The sequence below is a fragment of the Gopherus evgoodei genome, chromosome 4, assembly GCF_007399415.2.
Source record: "Gopherus evgoodei ecotype Sinaloan lineage chromosome 4, rGopEvg1_v1.p, whole genome shotgun sequence".
Taxonomy (NCBI): domain Eukaryota; kingdom Metazoa; phylum Chordata; order Testudines; family Testudinidae; genus Gopherus; species Gopherus evgoodei.
The window spans coordinates 113,204,991-113,227,110 of record NC_044325.1 but is presented as its reverse complement, the minus strand read 5'-3'; the positions used below and the strand labels follow the sequence as shown (position 1 = coordinate 113,227,110).

The window sequence follows — 22,120 nt, the reverse complement described above, 5'->3', positions numbered from 1 at the left end:
ATGTGATTGGGTGTGACTGAAGGTTAGGACTGGCAGAGTACCAGCAGGTGGTGTTGCAGGTCAGAACAGAGATGCAGTGGGGAACGTACATAGCATATAATCTTTAGTCAGCCACTTCTGTCAGTACTATCTTTAAGTAAACTCTAAAATTCAAAATAACTCACAGGGCTACAATGGGAGATGGCGAGAGAAAGAAAATCCAGCTAAAAGGCATTTAGATTTATCTTTAAAACAAACCAAAAACAAAAACAAAGGAGCTTTACTGGGACCTGCCTGCAAGTCAGAGTCTTTAAAGTGTTTTTGGAAGACCAATGCCTCTAACTGAACCAGCAGTTTTAACAGACCCTTCAAAAGGAAAATGATGGTCCTAAACAAGACCTTAAAAAAAAGTGTAATGTCCTCACCAATGTCACAATGAGAGGGGGAAGAAGGGAGAAGTGCACTAATATTTCCACCCTGTAGAGCATAGCTGGTTTATGCTAATCATAGCTTAAGTATCAGAGGGTAGCCGTGTTAGTCTGGATCTGTAAAAGCAGCAAAGAATCCTGTGGCACCTTATAGACTAACAGACGTTTTGGAGCATGAGCTTTCGTGGGTGGAAGTGGGTATTCAATCATAGCTTAGTTATCACTCAAGCTATTGTGACCTGCATTGCACAGTAAAGATGGAAAAGCATTCAGTGGGTTTTAGTGTTAAAAGCAGGAGAAGAGGCCATGTAGATGAAAGCCCCTTTTGGGTATGGGCAGCAGGCTGTGAGCTATGTTCACACTACTTACTATTGCTGGCTAGCCATTCATTGAGGTCTATTTCTCGCGGTAACATCACTAGCTCCTTGAATTCAAAGTCAGTAATTCTCAACTTTGTGTATTCTGGCTCTAGGTAGAGTTTCTTCTCTTCTGGTACTGGCTTTTTACCATTTGGTTTTCCCTTGGATTTCCTGCAAAGGATTAAGAAAAAAAAAAAAGAAATGTTACTATTACTCCCGGTAAGGAGCCACAGCACACTGACAGGGTCTGGTTTATCCAAACTCCCTCACTCATGTACACTGCATGTGTTCTTGTGTGTAGTACGTGGTATAATTTATTTTAATATTAGCAAACAGAGAAAGATTCTATGCTGTTAGAAGCTTTTCCTGGAGCATACTATCAGCACTAGCAAACAAAAGATATGCAACCCTGCAGGAACTCAGAGTTACAAAACTGCAAGCAAGCAAGCAACCTTTACGTATTTTGCTTTTTTCCACCAATTTCTTTTATTAAGGCATAATAATAAAACCCACAATTAAAAACCCCATACCTAGTGACTTTACAAATTGTTAATATAATCATGAAAGCTTTTGGATGCTTTATGTATTTCAGATTGTTTTAATTCATACACCTTTCACACTGTCTATTTAGATTGCTCAAGATACTGTGAAGACACATAGTCTGTCACTGCCCCAGAGAACTAGCAAGGAGGCACTCAGCTTGGTTGGGGCTTCCAGAAGCTACTACAATGAAAATTACTACAGTCTTGCTTACATGCAGCAGTATTTTGTACCTGTGTTGGAGGTGGATGTGGGGATGGATAGGGGAGAAGATGTTGGGAACGAGCAATAAAAAGATTCAGAGGTAACGAAGGAATGGCACAAGCAAATGCTTTGCAAGCTCTCCCCAGCCCTGCTCTACCAGTATATTGTAGCTCATTCCTGAGGTGCAGCACTCCTTACTACTCCAGTTCTGCACCTTTCCTGAATGGAGACAAACTAGTGTTCTGAACAGAGCATTTACTATGCAAATATGCACTAAAGACTGGGACAAAAACAGACAGCTCATTTTTTTTAGACACTGGTTCAAATCTGAATGGAGCGGTGATGTAGACCTACATATATATGGCACATTTTTGCCTTCTTCCTCATCAAGTATCAGGGGGTAGCTGTGTTAGTCTGTATCCACAAAAACAAGGTGTCCAGTGGCACCTTAAAGACTAATATTTATTTGGGCATAAGCTTTCGTGGATAAAAACCCCACTTCTTCAGATGCATGGAGTGAAAATTACAGATGCAGGCATTGTTATACTGACACATGCAGAGAAGGGAGATACCTCACAAGTGGAGACCCAGTGTTGACAGGGCCAATACAATCAGGGTGGATGTAGTTCATGCCCAGTAATTGATGAGGTGGTGTCAATTTCAGGAGTGGAAAAGTTGCTTCTGTAATAAGCTAGCCACTCCCAATCCCTATTGAAGCCCAAATTAATGGTGTTAAATTTGCAAATGAATTTTAGTTCTGCAGTTTCTCTTTGAAGTCTGTTTCTGAAGATTTTTTGTTCGAGTATGGCTACTTTTAAATCTGTTATTGAATGTCCAGAGAGACTGAACTGTTCTCCTACTGGCTTTTGTACGTTACCATTCCTGATGTCCGATTTGTGTCTATTTATTCTTTTACTCCCTTCTCTGCATGTGTCAGTATAACAATGCCTGCATCTGTAATTTTCACTCCATGCATCTGAAGAAGTGGGGTTTTTACCCAAGAAAACTTATGCCCAAATAAATCTGTTAGTCTTTAATATGCCACCGGACTCATTTTCGCATCAAGTTTCACAAAGAAGAAACTGAGCCTGTCCCAGTCACCACCGTTTTCCTCATGGCCTGTCCTTAAGGTTCGCAGACTTAAGTCTCAACTGAAGCCAACAATCCCATGGCTAGACTTCAGTGAATCATGGTCTGAATGTGCTGACCCATCACATGCTCACTGCTCCCAATGGGTTTTTAAACAAAAAAGCAATGTACGTTGTCAAGCTTTTGTTTATTTATGTGTCTCCAATGTCTCTGTAGTGACAAACTAACCTACCTAGAAGGGGAAGGGACTATTCTAGTGCTGAAAAAGTACAATAGGTATTGTACACTTAGCACTGGAACATGAACACTGGGTATCAGGTGCTCAGATTATTTTAGCTCAGGCATTCTTGGTTTAGGACAAAATGTTTTTCAAATCTAGAAAACCAAGACAATTCCACCTTTGGAGATCACAGCTTTAAATTGTGCTATTGAAATTAGCCTGGATTCTGTCCCAAGAAAACCTGGCCTTGAAGTCATGCTGTAAACGGACAGCATATAGACTTCAAAATAATCTTTAAACAGTGCCCATCTGTGATGTATGTAAACTGTAATTATGGCTGCAAAGGATCAGACACATCCTTCCTAGAAAGGGCACTTGAAGGTTCAGTAAAACCTGAATGAGGAGTATGAACCTTCCGTCATCCGTCAGGATCTAACTTCTTAGGTACTCTCTCTAAGTGTACCCCTTTAAAAATGCTTTGAACACTCATGTGGCCCAAACCAGTGAGTCAGTATTCTGCACTGTTGTATGGAAGGCCTGGATTTGATTTCTGGTCTCTTGCTCCCTGGGATGGTAGAAACTAGGAGCCCAATGTAAGAGTGCCTCATATTACTCTGTGCCAGCAGTTCTCAAACTGTGGGTCATGACCCTGTTTGAATGAGGTCACCAGGGCTGGCGTTAGACTTGCTGGGGCCCGGGGCTGCAGCCGAAATCCGAGCCCCACCACCTACGGCTGAAGCCGAAGCCTGAGGGCTTCAGCCTGGTCAGTTATGCTCAGGCTTTGGCTTCAGCCCTGGGCAGTGGGGCTCAGGTTAAATTCCCCCACCACCCAGAGCTGAAGCCCTCAAATTTTGCACACCCCAGGGCAGCAGGGCTCAGACTTCAGTCCCTCTTTCGTGAGTCATGAAGTAATTTTTGTTGTCAGAGGGGGGTTGTGGCAATGAAGTTTGAGAACCCCTACTCTATGCTGACTTTACATTGAAGAGTTGTCCCCACTCCCACTCTCCCCCCCACCCCCACTTACTGGCCAGAAGGAAGGTAGACAACATGCAAAGTCTTGAGTAAGACAGTTGTAAGGAAGAGAGAAAAAAAAAATCAGGGAGATCTTCAAGGCTACAGAGGACGCCTCATCTTGTCTATTTGTACATGTTACATGTAGTGTATTTACAAGCCAGAGATACACAGAAATCTCATAATAAGTCCCAGTTAGGGGAAGGTCATACTTCGTCTAACTACAGTAATGAAAGGATTAATGAGACAGCTATGAAAGAAGACTTTTGTAACCCCAAACATGTTTTAACTAGTAGGAATGGCCCATGAAAGTAAACTAAAAACTAGCCATACAAAGACTGGCTGCTTTATTATACTGCTTCTCACCTCACTCAGCCCCTGCCTTCCTGTTGTTCAGAACACTGAATTCAAAGTAAGCTAAAAACAAATCTGCAAGATTTCTCTCCTAAGTTTGTCTAACAAACAGAACCTGGCCTACAACTAATTCTTCAGACTACTTCCCAGCCAGGGGCCATTGTGTGTCAACTTGGATACATTTTCTTAATGTTAAAATCCTACGGTTTTACAGTGGACAGAGGTATAACTCTGGAGGGCTGCAAACTTAGAACAACTCTGGGTTTGATAACATAACTCCTGCCTTCATCCCTGCAGTTGCAGTGAACCTTGAAGTATAATGTTGAGCTCTAGATAAGAGAAAGATTCAGGAAAGATGCATACACTGACTTATGCAAGGTATACTTGGATGTTTTGTCTTTAGTTCTCGACTTTTCACAGAACTTGATGTGTTCATCATTGAAAAACTATTGTAACACCAGAAGAAAGTCTTTTTCAGGAGTCAGTCTTTGGTTTAATCAAAGTATCTTGAATGTAAACAGATGAAGCAGCCTGTTTGACCTCTTTCTTTTGCAGGAATGCTATACTCAGACTTGGAACCAGTTTATCCTGGCAGTAAACGGTATAAATCCAGTTGAAACTATGTACTTAGCCCCTAGCTAACCCAAAGCACTCAAGGCCACTGAATTGCTCCATTCCAAGCAGAGACCTACACACCCCGCCACGGGTCAAACCAATGTAGGCAGATTCTGTACTGCACCTTTACACCTGCAGAGGGTCTCAGTGGAAATTACCATATATGCAAAAGAAAATCATGTTCTGGGATGGTTCAGGGCATTTAGAACAACAGATAGGTGGTATATTCAAAACTGAAACTAATTTAAAACTGGAGCAAAAAGCAGCATGGTGCATTCAATGTCCTCATGCCTGAGAAGTTGGCATAGAAAGTTTCACTAAATTGCTATTGGCTGAGATGAGTGTAAAACAATGCTCTGAGGGAGAAGAGAATCTGACTCCTCTTCTATAGGATAATGCTACATCAAATGCCTTAGATATGGAGGGATGATGCTATGCAACATCAAGGCAAGAGCAATCTTCCATGGGGAGGAGGAGGAGGGAAAGAGGGATTAAGAGGTTAAAGCTGGCCTGTCGTGCAGACAGGCTACTGGCGGGAACCACAGGAGAAAGCAAGATGTGCGGAGCCAGCTTTTCCGGGAGTAAGTGGGTTGTTCCTACTTCATCCTCATCCAATGCCTCTCCCCAATTTCAGTACAGAACAATTTACTTTCACTGAGTCTGCAAGTTTCTGAACATCATTTCTGCACACAAATGGCTATGCTCCATCTTAAAAAAAGGTTTACCTCTGCACAGGAACTGCAGTTTTATGCTGCTGACAATGCGACCATTTTGTCATTGCACCAAATCCCTCTACAAAATGCCCAGTTTAGATCTCCAGAACCCTGAAGATGAACTTCTTGAAGGAGAATTAGTTCCCTTTCCAATGTTTTAATCCCCTTCTCAAAAATATTAAGTTGAGGGCAATGTCCCACTGGCCAGATACATGATCACAAAACATGAAGGTTTATTCATATCTCCAAGACACTTGAATATCAAACTTCAGCTGGCAGTAGGAAAAATTTTGCCCACCTGGTTTAGTTATTGAGGGCTTGTCTACACTACTGCTTAAGTTGATGCAACTTACGCCATGCAGGAGTGTGAAAAAGCCATCCTCAAGTGATGTATGTTACATCAACTTAAAGCGGTGTCTACATCACGCTATGTCAGTAGAAAATGCTGTACCGCCGATATAGCTTCCGCCTCTCGTTGAGATGGGAGTAATTATGCCGATGGGAGAGCATTCTCTTGTCAACATAGCATGTCTTCACTAGATGTGCTACTAGGGCATAGCTGCATCGGTGCATTGTTGAAGAACCACCATAAAAATTATTTCTACCAGTGAGTTTTCAGAGAGTGTACTGGTAATAGGTGATATATAATAAAAAAAACTATTGTAATGCACAATAATTAGGCTCAAGAGAATCTTAAGAACATCAAGTGCTGGACTTACCAAGCTTATGAAATTGTAAAGCAACGCTCCAGCCTAGCAACCGAAGCTGAATTAATTGTTTTCATGAATCCCAGATTCCCAGGTACAAAGTGCTGGTTCTCGTGTGGAAGATGATAGCCAGTACTGAGTATTTCATATGTTTATGTTCACTGCACCATGCCACATTACAGAAACATTTTTAAAGGTGATCAGACTTGAGTAAGAGCAAAAATGTTGGTATTACATTCCAAATAAACTGCTCAAACTGAAGCCCATACATTAATTTAATGTTGATAAATATAGTTACCTACAAATATAGGTTAAAAAATTACCTCTTCCTTCCTACTCCTATCAAGTTTACAGTTACTTCAGCTGAGAGGCTGCTCCTAGGAAAACACTCACTATGAAACATTTCCAAAGGCTCTTGAAATATTTTTCGTGCTTTTTATAGGTTATAAAAAGCATATGTCCAGAAGCTCTTTTCACATTCTCAATTTAATATAAAAAAGCCACATAAATAAGGAAAAAAGAAGATTTATGTAGCCTCTTTCAAGATATCCCAGAGCATTCTCTCAGGTGAAGAGAAAAATGCTGATTGTGATATCTACCGACAAATATGAGCAGCAGTAGCTCTTGGAGCCTTCACTGTTAGAAGATACTTAAAATAGAGGAAGGGTGATAACCAGGACACTGGAATTATTACCACTGTGTTCAAGGAACATCACAGAATCACCGTCTACCTGGGTAATCACTCGAGAGCTTGATCCAATGTCCCCTTAAAAATGATGGCACCTATCAAAAAGCAGCACTCCTAGTCCTACACTGCAGTGTCAACACTGAGAAAAAAATCAAGTCTTGATTCAAATTCTGCATCTATGCCCTTCTAGACAAAGACCAGAGAGAACTCTGTAATTAAGCTTTTCTGATATGGACATTTATCAAGCCTTAGCTGCACCTGCCGAGTATGCACATGCATTTGTTTTTTGTATAAAAGTCTGGTTGGCTGGTTTTTGGGTACTGTTAAGGGGGCTTCCTGAAAATGTGCCCCATATCAGTGTTGCATTTTTTTTCATCATCATCTGTTGTGATGAGAGATCATTCATGTGTCCCCTGCTCTCTGAGGCAACAGCTCAGCTGTGTTTATTCACAGGTAAAGCAAGACTGAAAACTAATTCCTCACACTGCTCCCAGTAAAGGTTACATCAGAAAATGCCACAGGCACAAATCACACCAGACCGTGAAGAAGTGCAGGGAGGGGGCAGAAAGAAAGGACACAGACAGTAGGGAGGTCACTACGTAAAATGTTTTAGAAGAAGGTTAAGTAAACTAGCTTGAGCCCGACAATATATTCATTGCAGCTGTGCTTCTAGCAGGGTTTCCATACTCTCTGCTTTGCATTCATCTGAAAAAATATTTTAGCTGTAAGCCTCCCTGGGATATCTTTGGAAAAACAGAAGGTAGAGGACAACCACAATGACTGACAAGGCCATCTGGGTCACTGATTACTTCCTTTAACTAGCTGCATTTTATTTTTCTTAAAGAGATTTAATAAAAATGGCTATTTCCCAGGTGTCTTTGCTATATCTGTTCAGTTAATCAAGATCTGAAACCCCATCTCTCCCCCACCCCTCTTTCATATCCTCCTGGACTAGAAGCCAAATAACTTTATTGGCCTAAATACCACTTTGGAACTTTGCAGGGTCTAAGCACTGAACAACTGTTTAGCCTCAATACCATATGAAGTAAGTATTATCCCTATTTCACAAGTGGAAACTGGCTTGTCTATGTTAAAAAGTTGCACCAGTTTAACTCAAATTTTAAAACTGATTTCGTGAAACCAAAACAACCTCCCTACCCGACAACATAGATGCAGTTTAATCTAGTTTAAATCAATTTAACTTGCATTGGTAAACTGAGTTAAACTGAAGTTCTTTTAAACAGGTTGATGGGGTTTTCACAAGTTTAAGTGACACAAACAAGGCCTAAGTAACTTCCCTATCAAATTCAGTAGTTTACATTGATGTCTACGTTGAGCATCACACTATTCCATTGTTCCAGTGTGTTTTTATCCAGCAGACCCATGGTAGCTATTTTAAAGGTGCTGTTGTGACACTTCACAGAATATATCTGAGGATTTACTTAATAAAGACAGAATCTGCTTCATCACTCTCAACATAAATTAACTAGTTTTGCACAGTCATCAGTGGCTTGCCTATCTGAGGTGTTTTTATTAACAGCATCACATCACAACCTTGAAAAAGTCTAAGGCGATGATAATAGAAAGCAGCGAAAAGGAGCAGAGATTTGCGTGCAAGACTCCACTTATTCTCCTCCTCCCCTCCCGCCCCCGGGGGAATGTAATCCAATGTCAAAATTCCACCCCAAGAATCCAAACGGTTTGATACTTCAGTGGAAATTGACATACCAAGTCTGATAAGCATTCTATGCCAGGTTTCCTGTCTCCCCATTAGCCAAGCCTCGAAACTCACAACCCATCCCAAATCTCCAGGAAAAGGAGAAAGGAAGACTATGGATTAAGAATCTGGAGTTGAGGCCAATAAAATACTGATTAGTAGCTAGTATTTTATAGAGACTTTTTAAAATGGTTAAATCATGATCGCAGGTATCATCCAAGATTAAGATTGTGCGGTGAAAATTCCTAACAAAAAGCAGGAGATTCAGGGCAAAGCACCTCCCTTACACTGGGACCACTTGGCTTTAGTGGCCTGAACGTGCAATTTTTTTTATTAAGTGCACTCAAAAGCTTTAAAAAATTGATATAAAAATAGCATAGAAAAAATCTTTACTGAGCAAATTTAATTAAAAATTTTTTTTCCAAAAGCTTAATGTTTATCAATTTTTTAAAACAAAAAAAGATACCCATATAAAAATTTACATTTCATTTTGAAAAAAAATGAATCAAAGAAGTTATTTAGCTACTTGTAAACTAGTCCAAAATACTAATTCCCAAAGTCTGCACATTTTCAAAATATTGAATGGTTTTGAAAATTGTTAAAGAAACGCATATGTGGATTTAAATACTGCGTTTCAAAATGGACCAATTCAGTGGGTGATTTACAAACCAAGCAGCAACTCAGAAATGCTATAATGCCTTGCACCTGCACACATTCCCCGCCATACACTACTGTACATATTGACGTCATAAGCCAAGACGCTGTGCCAACACATGTTCGCCTGGACTTTATTCTTGAGATTTCAAAAAGAAAAAGGAATGAATACACATCTAGAATTTTTTTTTTATATCCTCTGATAAAATTATAGTGTGAAGCATTCTTGTCAGATGCTACCTTTTCAGTAGTCTCCAAAGACACAAGTTGGCCTCTTAAAATATGAGCTAATGTGGAATTATACAGGCAGTGAGCCAATATTTTAACCATATCTTCTAGACCTTGAATTCCTTCATGTTTGATGCTTTGCAGGGAAGAAGCTCAAAAGGGATGCAATTCAAGAGGACAATTTTGTTGGATGTTTTAATTTCAGCTTCTCTCTCCACCTCCCTTCTATGTAATAAATCAAATGGGAGGTGGGTGAAAGACAAAAGCAAGTATAAACAACTTGAAGAAAAATCTCATGCTTCTATATGCTCTCTTCGCAGAAGACAACACCAGAGATTTCAGCCATCCATGAGAAAGTCCAAGGCTTTATGGGGAAATGTAAATTAACCAGTAATAGATTTCTTCATTACTATTATCCTTTTCCCCATAATCCGCATAATCAATGAGGGATTAATTAAAAATTGAAAGCCCCAGGTTCCTCTACTGGAAATCAGTTATCAGTTAATTTCTACTTTGGGTTATTCTGCTTAAGCGTCAGAGTTTTGAATCTATTCACAGAAGGAAGGAAACAGTTTATGACCTAACATTTATGACTTCCATTTAAGTTCTAGGCAAGGAACTCCCAACAAGAACAATGAGGCAGCAAATAGCACTGATGTTTTTACAGGACAAAGGTGGCTGCTTTCCCACTCTCAGCCCTTCCTTCCCCCTACCTCTCCCCTCTTCCCACCAAACCACAATTCCCATCTATCCCCTCGCCCCCCATACTTGAAAAAAAAAAAAAACAACCCTTCTTTCTTTAGTTAAGTATCAAGGCAGGGGGGAAAATTCTCACACCTTAAGACAGCTCCCTGATAATCAAGTGTAGATTTTAAAAGGCTAAATTCTTCTGCAGTATCATAGCCTGTATTATCGAGAATGACACTATCTGGTGCTAGATCCAGCATATTAACAGAAGTCTGGAAACGTGCATATTTTCAGGGTTGGAAAGGAAAAGAAAAGAAAGGATGAGCATCAGTATAGAAGGGGTGTATAAAGTATAATTACAAAGTAAGCCTATATTCCATTACAACACAGCCAACTTCTTCGTAGACTGTTGTGGTCAGATTATTTCCATGGGACATTGGGAAGGGAAAGAGACAATCTATTTGTACAGTGTCTATTATGTTCTCCTCCCTTTCTAGCCCTCTGACAGACCCCACCCCAGAGTGTCATTCTTCTCTTCTCCCATCCTGGGTCACTTCCAGAACCCAGCTACAGTGTAGCTCTAAGGGGGCTGTGCAGAATAAAATGTCTTTGGCAGCATCCCTGGCCTTGCTTTTTCATTTTTGTTCTGTTTTTAAAAGTTACTAATAGTTTATTTAAGAGGAGGAGGAGGAGGAGGAAGGAAGGAAGAATGTTCCCTGCATGCCAGGGAAACTTTTTTCTTTCATATTCTCATAGCGGCTCTTTACCTTAAAAGGCAATCTTTACTTAGCCTCCGGGTGCTCTGCTGTAAATAGTCGGTGCCAAGGCATGGCAAGCATGTTAAGGATGACAAATGCCATAACACTATTTCATAATGCTGCTTCTCAAAAAAAGCGTATAAACACTCTATAGACAGATTTAAGACCAAATTAAGCTCCAGCTGGCCTCACCTGGGAAGAAAGGGGAACAGAGTACATCTGGTATACACTGTATATATTGGTACAGCAGAATTTCCCACTCCTGTTTGCTCTTTCCTCCTGCTTAACAAAAAAAGGAAGTAAGTAGACAAGTGCTTATCACATTGCTTACATGTAGTGGTTACGAGGTCCTGGCAAGCCACATAACTGCCTATCAAAACACATGTCTATTGACAGAAGAGACTCAATAACTGTATAAGTCTTTGCTGGTTTCCAGGTTCTGGTACTACTCCTTCTGGTTTTCCCAGCTTTCTCCATTGGTGTACTACTGGGAAGAATGACTACAAAAGCAAGGCGGAGCTTGCAGAAAGTTCAGTTAATGCTATAGGAATATTTGGAGTGCATTCTTGTGGTAAACAACATACTGAACTAGAGTTTCCTTTTTTTCTTTCTGAGCTCCTATCCACCAGTACCCCTCCCTGCAAAAGTAGAGGCTGCATCTGACTTGCAGTTATCTTTGATGACTCTTTTTGACTGCGTAATCCCCAGGTCATTCTTCCATGGTGCCCCTTCAATCAATTTTTTTTTGGGGGGGGGGGAGGATGAAGATGGAGTTCTGTGCACAGGTGAAGAAGGGAAGGTCAGCTGGAAGAACAGAACATTTTTTGTGGATATATTTCCAGGAGGTAGTGCTGAAATACAGATGCAACCACTTTCAACAGCTCAAAATGTAGGAAACTGTCCAACCAACAAAAGCATTCTACGTGGCCTCAATGACGTAGCTCTGTTGTTGGAAAAGAAGCATTTAAAATTAGTACATCTATGACTCTATCCACTAACCCATAGTTAACTCCTCAGCGAGCCAGTAAGCCTTCATATGCCTGAACCAATAGGCATAAACATGAGAGTTCAGCAGATTTCTTATCTTGAAGGATATTTTGCAGTGCAATCTGTTTAACTAAAACTAAGATCATCTACTACAAAAAAACCTGATAATTCAGGCATTGGGGAAGTAAGAGCGCTACTGCTTTTCCAAATCCTTGAACCATTCTCAAGAGGTCTCTGCACAGAGCTATGATTACCTGTGTGTGTATATAAGGTAAACGCAATAGGTCACAGATGGAACAGTGTTATAAACTTATCTGAACTAACTTTCCTAAAATAGAATGAAAAAGGATTAAAAAAAATCAAAAATAGTACCAGTTCCTAACCACCCCAAAATCCTCACATTAATGCCTTTTTTTCAAAGGACAGCTGAATGCGGCTTGCCAGGAATGCAAGATTTGTAGCTTCTCGCTCCCAATAATTTTTTTCAAGTTTATAATAAGTAAAATATTATCTTTTCCCCTTAAGAAATACAGTGCAGCTGACTTTTAGTTCTGTATAACAGGAAATAACTGTCTCAGGATCCTTGACCTTATCATGCATAGGAGCTCAGCCCGTCAGTTTGAGGGGCACTCTGGCTACAAGGTGGCTTAAAGCCTCCTGGGCCACCTGTGTACCTTGCTGATCCCAATGGAAAAGGCACAAGGTTCAGGAAAGTCCATATTACACCAACTACATTCATGATCTGTATGTGCATATGCCCCGCTACTTGGACCTCCCCCCCACCCCCCAACAGGAAATGCCCTACACTAGAATGATAGTCTGCTATGGGACTTCCACTTTGCACCAGTGGTGTGGCATAAATTAGGCACAGCACAGTGGAGAATTTTGTCCCGGATAGCATTCCACAGCTTCTCAGCAGTGTCACTGTCTTTACCTCTCAAAAGTCCATCAGTTTAGAACACAAATGCCAGGAAGCTCCAGGGTCCCAGGTCTTGTCAAACAGGATGCTAACCAAGTACTGCATTTCAGTGAGAAGTCCCCATGACATGTACCCTGCCTAACCCATCGTAGATCCTTAAAAAGCAAGAAGGTAAGGACACGTCTTCAATAGCAACGTTAAAGCGCTGCAGCAGCAGCGCATTAACGTGGCTTGTGTAGTCGCAGCACCAACGGCTACACCTCCATGAAGGGAGTAGCTACCAGCACTGGGAGCACAGCTCCCAGCACTGATGCACTGTCTACACTGCCATTTTACAGCACTGAAACTTGCAGCGCTTAGAGGGGTGTTATTTCACACCCCTGCGCGAGAAAGTTGCAGTGCTGTAAAGTGGAAGTATAGACAAGACCTTAGAATGTTACTGTATCTAGTTCCCATGCAGAAGAACCATTCTCATTAACATCAAATACGCGACACATTCCTTTTCACCCTCAAAAATGTGAGCTGAAATTTACCCAGCTTGCAACTAGACAGAAGGGTTTGCATAAAAAAGACAGATTTTGCAGGTAAAAGTTCTTGGGGAGCGAGAGGGAAGGTAGGGGTCACCTTGCATCTACTAATGTTTTATAATGGGATATGAAAAAGGAGTGCTGATCTCTTACATGTCTACTGGAAGAAAACAAAACAAAAACAACAAAAAAGTCAGAGGACGTGTCCAAACTGGGGATTTTTGCATCAGTGTAGCTACATGGGTGCGCAGCCCTAATGCAGAAGTGCTGCACTTGTGCAAGCTAGTGACTGGCACCCACGCAACTTAGCACAGGTTAACCTGTGAAAATCTACACAAACAGCAATGTCTTTGACTTACTCTGAGGGAGAAGCAAGAAAAAAATTGGACAAACAGTAATTATCCTTGCAGTACTACAAAAAAGCTTCACTCGGAGTAGAAGAGACTCACTGTTGTAAGAATAAGCAGCGTCTTATGGCAACAAAATACAACTGTAATTTTATTTTGTATAGTGTCTTTCCCAGCTTTCCCAAAATGCTTTACAGAATTAATACAATTGCAAAGTTAAATGAAAAAGTGAGAGAAACAGAGATTCAGGCAAGGGTAAGGAGAGGTTTTCAACTGACACAAAGTGAGTAACAGAGATGCATAAACTGGTTGGGTTGCAGGAGGCTTCCTATCTGCAGTCTGTAACAGGAGTACTGAACTTTCAAAGCGCAGAGACAAGCTTGTGCAAGAGACCTGTATGATGACTGTTGGTTGGAAAAGAGGTGTTTTAGTCCCCCATGCTTTTGGGAAAGCAAATATCTCCAGATTGCAGCAACCCTTAACATTTATAGAAAAGTTCTGCTCTAAAAAAAGTGTGCAGTCTAGAAGAATCTGCTCCCTGTCTGTATATTCAGACATATCTGATGACTAAAACAAGCTTTGCTATTTTTCCACCCCTACTGTCTTGCAGAGCCAACATATATGGGGGCATGAGAAGGATTTATTTTGGTTTGTGTATCATCAATACAACTGAGCTCTAATTGCAGGACCAAATTCTGCTCTTGGTTACTTCCATGCAATCCTGTTTTCTTTCAAGACAGCATTTGAAGACAATGATGATGCATGGGTGAAACCAGGGAGAGAATGTGGCATGCGGAACCTATTACTGCAGACACTGCGCACATCAGAAAGGATTCAGTTTGACTCTCAGAACCCCAGAGGAGTTTATAGGGCTGGCAGTTAGAAAAGCTAGCTTTTTTCTTTGTAAACTGAGCAAATTTGATCAGGAAATCTGAGGCATCCTAAATGTGGAATTTCACAATGTCATTTACAGAGTCGAGTAGAATCACACTTTAATAGCAGGGAATAATTTCATCATGGCAACCTGGCTTTAGCAGTGACAGACCTTTTTTGCTCTATAACTCAAGATAAGCAAACGCAGACAGATAGCTGTTTGCAGACGGTAGTAGAGTTTAGACTGCTTTGTCTTTGTACTACAGCTGTTTTTCTTCGTTGTCTTTTTCTCCTACAAGCAACGATCACATCATACAAGTTTTGAGTATTATACTAGCCTGCAGAAAGTCTATTGTAAGGCAAAAACATTAGAGATGCAGACAAAGCCAGCAACAATCATTCCTACCTACCAACATCTTTCTGTCACAAACTTAAGGGAAGACTTCAATTTTAGCTAGAGTATTAGTAGGCCAGGTTTCAGTATGCTAATACACAGTGCATTACCACCTCCAGTTCAGAGAGGAGTGGCTATATAATGGGACATGAGGACTGTGTTTAAACAGATTTAATAGTCTAAAGACAGTCCTGCCCAGAAAAACTTTTATAATTTATATAAAAGCAGCACATTTAGAGGTTCTTTTGGTTACTATGTATGTTGTTTAATCTCATTTCTAGACCTGCTATAGAAGACAAAAATCCACCCTACTGAACTGTAGCAAAACTAAGGACGGCTGCAAAACTATTTTATTATTGAATTTTGATAGTGGGCAGGGCTAGTGTTCAGCTTTTCCTCATGCTTCTATTGTACAAAGTACAAAAATTGCTGCTGAATGAGACTTTTGTTTAAAACACTAATTATCTCAACTGCAACTAGTTATATTGTTAGCCTGATTAAATGGAATATTTGGAAAAGCAAAAAAAAAACCCAGCGTCTTTGTAGGAGGATGTGCGCGCACATAGTTCTATATACACCTCTACTTTAACGAGGTCATGGGGAGCCAAAAATCCCTAACGCGTTATACCTGAAACCCCGTTATATTGGGGTAGGGGCAGCAGGGCTCCGGCGGTGATTTAAGAAGCTCCAGGCTCCAGCCACTGCAGGGAGACTGGGCCCTTTAAATCGCCGGTGAGCCCTGTGGTCGCAGCACTGGGGTAGAGGCGGCAGGGCTCTGGTGGTGATTTAAAGAGCTCTGGAGCTCCCTGCAGCAGCCGGAGCCCCGGACCCTTTAAAGCGCTACCAGAGCCCTGCGAACCCGTGTTATATGGAGTCGCGTTATAGCAGGGTAGAGGTGTACCTGTAATCAGATTTTTAAAACAGTTTCTCAATTAAGAAATCTACAAAAATACTTTCCCAAACGATAATTTAGAACTGGTACCATACTACTGAGGAAGGAAGGTACAGTTCCTGTGAGACTGTCTCATGGAGTTAATGTCCACACTCATTCCAACAGGCTGAGCTCGTCAAAAGAAATATTTTTCAACGTGGTGCAATATGTCAGCTCTCAAGTGAGCTCAGTCATAGTTGTTGTTTCTCTCTCCAGCTCCCCAGAGAGGAGGAACAGTAAAGGGCTGTCTTTAGCTCTTCTGGCAGGACTGGACAAGTTCTAACTATTCGGGCATGGAAAGCCTTGAGCTGAAGGGGTTTGGTTACTTACTTTTGTGGGCAGGGCTGGCTTTAGGCCTATTCCACCAATTCCCCCGAATCGGGCCTCGCGCCTAAAAGGGCCCCGTGCCCAGTGAGAATCCCTTCCCTGGTTAGAGGCGCCTTTTTAATTTTTACTCACCTGGCAGCACTTTGGGTCTTCAGCGGCACTTCAGTGGCAGGTTCTTCGCTTACTCTGGGTCTTCGGCGACACTTCGGCAGCGGGTCCTTCAGTGCCGCTGAAGACCTGGAGCGAGTGAAGGACCCACCGCCGAAGTGCCACCAAAGACTCAGAGCACCACCCAGTGAATACAAGCCCCACGTGGTTTTTTTACTTTTTTTTTTAAAGTCATCCCTGCGAGGGCCCCGTCGAAACTGTTTGAATTGGGCCCCGCACTTCCTAAAGCCAGCCCTGTTTGTGGGGGGATGAGGAGGATGGTCATTTACTTCTCACACCCGCCCTCTGCATCTGTCTTCCTAGCTCTTACCACCCAGGATCATCCATTACAGATACAGTTCCACCTTGGATAACTTCACCTCACTCATGAGCATACAGTAATCAAGTTTGGGCTGTAAGGATCCTTTACACACAAAGGGTATTTTGTATCTGAAGAAGCTGCTACAGAGCTTAAACATTGGATGTGCACATTAAGTAACAAGATACTCAAATTGTAGCTGTCTCAGTTAAGGAAAAAACGTGAAGTGAAATTCTGCCACTAGCTTTAGCTTTGCTGGGTTACAGATTAAAAAACCTTACGTATAGAATAATCATGGTTAAAATAATGAATGGATGAAAACTTTCTAACAGATCTGTTGTTACACTGTAACACTCTGTACCCCCATGTTCACCATCATCATATGATTAGGATATGTTTTGTACAATGCATGCCTTGTGAGGTACCATTTTAAAAGTCTTGATCTGTTGTACTGTATGTGAAGTTATGAAGTACAGTACTGCTATATGTATTACTGAAATATGTTATGAGGTTGGGAAACGCCCACAGTCAGCTGCTCCTTCCTTGCAACTGAAAGGCTATCACTGGCCAGACAGGCGTTAATAGATTCTTCTGGATAGGCCATTCTCTCAGAGGCTCCTTAGGAGAGGGCATGTACACAATGGGGACTGCCCAACCTCCAACTCTGGGCAAAGATCTTTCTAGCAGCTGGAAGAAAGTATAAACGAGGGACAGTGACATCACTCGCCCGCTTCCTCCCCCAACCTGGAAGATCATCTGGAAGACAAAAAGACTTTGAACTAAGGAGATTGGTTCCAAGCTGGAAGGGAGATCAGTGTGAGTAATGGTATTGAGAACTGTGAGCTGCCTGTAACCTTACGGTGAAACACTACTTGATTCAAATCTTGATTAGTCTGCAGAATTCAGGCTGCAAATTTATTTTTATTTCTAAAGTAACCAACTCTGATCTCTATGCCTGCTACTTATAATCACTTAAAATATATTTTTCTGTAGTTAATAAATCTGTTTTATATTTTATCTAAAACAATGTGTTTTGGGTTAAAGTGCTTGGGAAATCTCAGCTCAGATTACAAAGGCTGGTGCATATGCACTTTCCTTTTAAGAAGTGGCAAACTAATTAATGAGCTTGCACTATCCAAGGAAGTCCTGAGCACTGTAAGAAGGTATATTTCCAGAGTGCAAGGCTAGGGGCTGGAGTGACTGGCTGGGGCCTCTCTCTGTATGATTCATGAGTGGTTCAGGGAGCATTCATGGAATTTAGCTGGGTGAGTGGCTCCACATGCTGATGGCTGAGTGATCTCAGTGCCGGGAGGGGTTTGCTGCTTGTCACTGGCATGGCTTTGTGAGATGACGACCCAGGATGGAGAGTTAAGGCGATACAGCGGTCCCACAGTTCCAGGTTGTACCTCAGGGATTCTGTCACATACACGAACTGGTGAGTGTTAATTGGTTTAAGAGAGAGTAGGGATTTACGATCTCAATTAGAAGTGAACCCCAGAATATTGTGTAAAGTTAAAAACTATGGAGACTGAAATGAATAGAAATAATAGAATTGTATAGATCAGTGGTCCCCAACACGGCGCCCACGGGGACATCTTAATGCGCCCGTGTCCTGGACCCCGGGAGAGCACCCGCCGAAATGCCGCCGAATTTCAGCAGCATTTTGGTGGGGATGCTTCTTGATGACGACGCTTGTTGCCAACAAGTGATGTCATCGAGAGGCGTCGCCCCCGAATTCCGGCAGGGATGCTTCTTGATGACGCCACTTGTCGACGGCAAGCGGCGTCATTGAGAGGCGTCGCCACTGAAATTCGGCAGCATTTCGGCGGGTGCTCCACTGCCACAGTGGTCCTTTGTCTGGCGCCCGCCAGATGAAAAGGTTGGGGACCACGGGTATAGATATTTACCAAACTGTTAGCAATTAAAAAATACCTTTAATTTCAATAAGCTTGTTGTGGTAGCTTTACAAAGTTAAAGTTCACTCATTTAATCAAATGTCAACATGATTATATTAAAAGGCACACAACTAAGACAAACAACCTTACGGATCTGATTTAAAATAAAAATCAATCATATGTTAATGTTGGTTTCCAGACCTTATAAAGTCTGTGCCACTAAACAACAGTAGCAGTTCTACAGAAAGATAAAGCAAGAAAAACATAGGTGATAACTCTACACTTAAAATTGAAAAATGAGTTTTCATTATTGGTCCTTCACTGTATAGTTCAGTCTATTGCAAACTTCCTCACCCCAGCATTGCCAATAAATCCCAGTTCTGACCCAAGGTATACACTGTTATGTTAGTTCCGGATACTCTTGAGCACAGACTGAATCAGGCTGATTAGTGATATGGATAAGTGACCACCAGAAAGTGGATGGAGCCACCAAAACCCTTCTTCAAATTTGATCTAAGTAGCATTTGAATTTCTGCCTTCAGAGAAGAAAGCCAAGTCTGCTAATCCATTGCATCAACTACTCTGTGAGAAATGTACAACTATTCATTCTCCCTGTTCATGATGCAGATTATTTTGCTCAGAAATGTGCATTTTTTGTTAACTTTGGTCAGGAGCAAGAACACCCAACTCATTTACGTTGATGGGCCTCAGATAGACATTTCAGATCAACTCGATGTTGCAATATTGTTTTCAGATGACTCCAAACTTAACTCTACATTTACAAGATGTAAGTAATGCAGCAGCAAAACCTACACTGGAACTAGTGGCCCAAAAGTGGCAGAACCAGAATGCAGATACTCTGAAGTCATCAACAGACTAAATATAAATTTAAATTTTGTTTACTAAAATAAGAGCCAAAGCAAATTGAAGTACTTTAACAAAGCCAACCAGATTTCTGTTCAACTATTAAAACACCACGCATACCTCTACATTTGGTGAGATACAAAAATATTAAATAAAATGATTATGCATTTATATAGCACCATAGTAAATACATGTTGAAGTAAAGGCTCATTTTCTCTACCTTAGGATACAGAAGTCTGAAGTTTTGATCTGCCTGATGATGTAGGGGATACAAACATGACTAGAAAGTTTCTCCTAGTTATCCAACAGAATAATTTCTTATCTGCTAATTATTTTCCGTGACTTTGCTACATTAGTACAAACTGATGTTTGACTGGTGGGCAGGTAAATCCTGCCCTATCTTTCGCAAAGACAGAGTGTCAACCAATAAGAGCTCAGTTTTAGTAAGATATTTCTAAACATCAGCCTGCCCTGGAGAAGCAGCGTTAGAAAATATTAGTTAAACAAGAGAAACTGCTCTGGCAAGAGAAAAACAGTACTGATTTTATGGCCTATATACTCTTTTGGTAAAGGGTTTGGGAGTGTTTCCACAGAATGAGAAAACATGGCACAGATGGACTTTCAATTCACTCACAATGCTAGCTACATACTTAAAATCTTTGAGATAAAGGCACCCTCCCCGTTAAAGGAAAGCACATATTCAGTAAAAGGCTGGGTTATTAAAACACGGGAGATAAAAGGGGAAATCAAAGATTTCCAGGGAATTCTCAAAAAGGTTCATGCTGCATGTTCACCACATGTTCTGTGCATGTATGCACAGAAGTAGAGAACATGGTCTAGGCAGAATTAACCAGTAATTAAAATGTAAAGCAACTCCTATGACACAGACACATAGCAAGGAGTCAAGAGACAGAGGATAGCAGAACACTTTCAAGATTTAAGATTACTATTAACTGTTTATTATTCCCAAAGACTGGGCCCAGAGAGTCCCAAAATGCCTCTAGGATTGATCTTTAGGAAAAGATCAATATCTGTATCATCAGAGCTGAGGAAAGAAAGGTTTAACCACAAAAACTTTTTTGTTTTTTAAAACACACAACTAGTAGGGGGAAAATACAGTACGGGTTATTTCAATACACAATGAAAAAAATAAATTAGTGGTTCTACCCCCTCTGGCTACCACTTTGCAGGACACACAATATGTAACCAAAATACCTGCACAACACTAAGTGCCTATGAAGAAACACTGACTCCACTCCATTAAGCTAACTCCACAAGATGGTACACAAACATAAGCACTTTTGTAAATACATGAGAGTCATGACATTTCTACAGCAACTACAGCTGGAATATCCTTCCACTTATTCAAGTGAAATGGAGGACTGCATGGTTCAGTGGGCTGGTAGCAGGATGAGAGCCTCTCTCTAGATCACCACTTCAAATCCAGCCCAAACAGGTAGATAAACTTACTAGCATTCTTTGACAGAAAAAAAACAGCATCTGATTGCTAGTAGCCGTCCAGTTCCAAGCAGAAAAACTACCATCGAAAAACCCACTCTTATTACCAGTACTAGAAGCAATTTTGTTGGCCACAAGAGCAAAGAAAGTAAGGACTGATAAATGCAAAGTAATGCATATTGGAAAACAGAACCCCAACTATACATATTAAATGATGGGGTCGAAATTAGCTGTTACCACTCAAGAAAGATCTTGGTAGTCATTGTGGATAGTTCTCTGAAAGCATCCACTCAACGTGCAGCGGCAGTCAAAAAAAATGACCAGAATGTTGGGAATCATTAAGAAAGGGATAGATAATAAGGCAGAAAATATCATATTGCCTCTATATAAATCCATGGTATGCCCACATCTTGAATATTGCGTATAGATGTGGTCGCCCCATCTCAAAATAGATATATTGGAAATCAGAAAAGGGCAACAAAAATGATTAGGAGTATGGAATGGCTGCCATATGAGTAGAGATTAATAAGACTGGGACTTTCCAGCTTGGAAAAGAGACGAATGGGAGAGGGGTGGGGGAGATATGACAGAGGTCTATAAAATAATGACTGGTGTGGAGAAAGTAATTAGGGAAGTGTTATTTACTTCTTCTCATAACACAAGAACTAGGGCTCACCCAATGAAATTAATAGACAGCAGGTGACAAAAGGAAGTATTTTTTCACACAACACACAGTCAACTTGTGGAACTCTTTGCCAGAGTATGTTGTGAAGGACAAGACTGTAACAGGGTTCAAAAAAGAGCTAGATAAATAAATGGATAGGTCCATCAATGGCTATTAGCCAGGATGGGCAGGGATGGTATCTCTAGACTCTGTTTGCCAGAAGCTGGGAATGAGCAACAGGGGATGGATCACTTGATGATTACCTGTTATGTTCATTCCCTCTGGGCCACCTGGCATTGGCCACTGTTGGAAGTCAGGATACTGGGCTAGACTGACACAGTATGACCGTTCTTATGTTCTGAGTCCATCTAGAGAACTAGCTACCCTTTCCCCTCAAGCAGTGGTCTCCCCATCAACAGTGTGGGGAAGCCTGCACTGCTTCTGCCTAGACTGTATCCATTCTGGGCATAAGTGGAAGACCTCAGACTCCTGGAATGGTCTGAAATAGCTCATTTTT

General features: G+C 41.2%; 1 protein-coding gene across 12 annotated transcripts in view; it reads right to left on the bottom strand.

Moving 5' to 3' along the window:
- MOB2 (MOB kinase activator 2) overlaps window positions 1-22,120 on the bottom strand; it is a 165,676-nt gene that overhangs the window by 16,108 nt on the left and 127,448 nt on the right. For 5 of the 12 annotated variants that reach the window (XM_030560608.1, XM_030560607.1, XM_030560609.1 and 2 more), the window contains exon 2: window positions 777-937. In XM_030560608.1, the coding sequence (XP_030416468.1) occupies window positions 777-937 (161 nt within the window). Of the gene's footprint in view, window positions 1-776; window positions 938-2,004; window positions 2,009-2,593; window positions 2,600-11,143; window positions 11,234-22,120 lie in introns of those variants that run through there. The other 7 variants (XM_030560604.1, XM_030560605.1, XM_030560602.1 and 4 more) reach the window with 3 other exon arrangements.